The sequence below is a fragment of the Penaeus japonicus genome, unplaced genomic scaffold, assembly GCF_977035675.1.
Source record: "Penaeus japonicus unplaced genomic scaffold, GWHDUDI00000001_assembly GWHDUDI00000020, whole genome shotgun sequence".
Taxonomy (NCBI): domain Eukaryota; kingdom Metazoa; phylum Arthropoda; class Malacostraca; order Decapoda; family Penaeidae; genus Penaeus; species Penaeus japonicus.
The window spans coordinates 10,257,847-10,260,346 of NW_028234422.1; the positions used below are offsets into that span (position 1 = coordinate 10,257,847).

Below are 2,500 nucleotides of genomic sequence, written 5' to 3' on the forward strand. Positions count from 1 at the left end.
TTCCTTCCCTTCTTTCTTTCCTTCCTTCCTACCTCCTATTCTTTCTTCCTAGCCTCCCCCATTCCCTCCACTTATCTTCCCTCCTCCATGCCTTCTCCCCTGTGTATGTATGATCCACTCTCACCTAAAAGGGTCAAGTCTCGATTTCCAGTGACTTTCGATCGGTCATCATGGAACTCTTCTTGCAGTGTTTTTTCTTTCACGTACGTTCCTTGATATACTTATATATACGATTTTCTAAGGGATATACCAGTTGAATAAAGGAAATAAACTTAAGGAAAGGGTATCAAAAATTATATATATATATATATATATATATATATATATATATATATATGTATATGTATATATATGTATATATATGTGTGTGTATGTATGTATATGTGTGTGTTGTGTGTTGTGTATATATATATGTATATATATGTGTGTGTGTGTGTGTGTATGTGTGTGTATGTGTATATGTTTGTATATATGTATGTATATATGTGTGTGTGTGTGTATATGTGTATATTGTGTGTATATATGTGTGTATATATATGTATAGTGTGTGTGTATGTATATGTGTGTATGTATATATTATTATATGTATCTATATTATATATCTATTATTATATATATATATATATATATATATATATATATATATATATATATATTGTGTATGTATATATTTAATATCTATATATATAACATATATAATATATATATAACATATATAATACATATATAACATATATAATATATATATATATATATATATATATACATATATATATATGATATAATATAGATATGTATTTCATTAGCATCGACTACTTCTTGTCATGCCTATCACAAAATCAATATGAAGTGATAGAAACGTAGGAAATTTGAAGTGACGTCCCGCCATATAACCATGGGATATTTGCCCTGACGTGCCGCGTACTAACTGCCAAGGGGATCCACCTACTCTGCAGTAAAATGTCAAAAGCATTACCTCCAAAATAACTAGCCCGCGACACTCCAGAATTCCATGAGCATATACGATACCTCGTGGCACAGAACCATCAAAACCTGAGAAAATACAATCACTAATGCTTTCCGTGTATGAGACAATCTGACGCCTATGGAATCTAGCAAGATAAATCTAGCAAGATGTTGGTTGTACTAATATTCAAACGATAAAAAAGAACACCTGTGGCCCTTGCACAAAGAATCAATAAAAAAACATCTCAAATACTGTCTTTGCAATATACGCTGAAAAGGCAACTTGAGTTAAGCCTATGATCAGCTAACACTATTTCTCGGGGAGAATAAACGTTTTACTGGACATTACATATAATTAACCTCTTAATTAAATTCTGTAAAAATAGCAACAAATGTTCGCACGAATACAATTTATGAATTAACAGATAATTAGGAATGCAAAACAGATAAGCCGTTTACTTAGTTATCTGCAGCGTCAACACCCAAGATTAGTGGCAGCGTGTAAATAGCGTAAACCTGTTAGCGTGACTCTGTTAGTCCGTTGTGTACAGAAGCAGATGAAAGCCAAGTTCTGGCCCTGACGGCGGGCATCATCACCTCCATAACGATGTTGGCATTTGACGTTGGGGGCAGTGGTGAGTTACGTTTTGAAAGTACACTAAGAGTATGAACCTTATTTAGTGACGGATAATGGAAACTACATTCGTAAATACTCTAATTACCGTCGCGATTCACCAGCGACTACAATGTGCCCCTGTGCCAGTATGGCTGCTTTGTGCTATGGCACTCACAATCATAAGCACAGGTCTCCTTCCTCATTATGGAGAACATGATGAGCTAATGTGAAATCTATCCTACAATTTCAGGCTCCTACAACATGCATAAAGCCTGTCAGATGGCACATATGTCCCACAATATGGCAAAAAAAAGTAACGAACACAAAAAAATGAAAAAAATAATAAAATAAAAGAGCTCCCTAGTTCTGGAATAAAACCCATCTGGGATACCGTGCAGGTGGCAAGACTACCCGACTTTGGGACAAAGCAAGCAAATCTATCCCGTCTGCAAAAAAGCTTCGCATATTGATACAAAAATAACCTTGTAAAAAATTCTAAAAACATACTATACGAGTTCTGCATTCGTAAATACAAATGAATAAATTAACAATTTGTGTAAAACAATACATGTAGTTTTGACGGTTTTGTGCGTGTGCGTGTGCGTGGGCGTGTGTGTGTGTGTGTGAGAGAGAGAGAGAGAGAGAGAGAGAGAGAGAGAGAGAGAGAGAGAGAGAGAGAGAGAGAAGAGAGAGAGAGAGAGAGGGAGGAGAGAGTGAGTGAGTGAGTGGATAAGTAATGAAGTGAGTAATTAAGTAAGTGACTCTACAATACATGGATGCGCCTGCTTGTGTCCAGCAGGTATCCAAGCGCATCCTTCACAAGTCCTCCTCCACACCACCTCATCCTTAAAAGCTGTTCGAAGGAAATCCAACAAAACTCGGGCGTAGAGGCCAGGTACGTACCGTTCTATCTTCGAG

The 2,500-nt window shown here is 36.0% G+C and overlaps 1 protein-coding gene across 3 annotated transcripts in view; it reads right to left on the bottom strand.

Moving 5' to 3' along the window:
• Positions 1-2,500, bottom strand: part of Rab6 (RAS oncogene family member Rab6) — a 53,777-nt gene that overhangs the window by 20,046 nt on the left and 31,231 nt on the right. For all 3 annotated transcript variants that reach the window (XM_043027302.2, XM_043027303.2, XM_043027301.2), the window contains exon 3: positions 2,486-2,500. This exon is cut by the window's right edge and continues 39 nt beyond it. In XM_043027302.2, coding sequence (XP_042883236.1) covers positions 2,486-2,500 — 15 coding nt within the window. The remainder of the gene's footprint in view (positions 1-2,485) is intronic.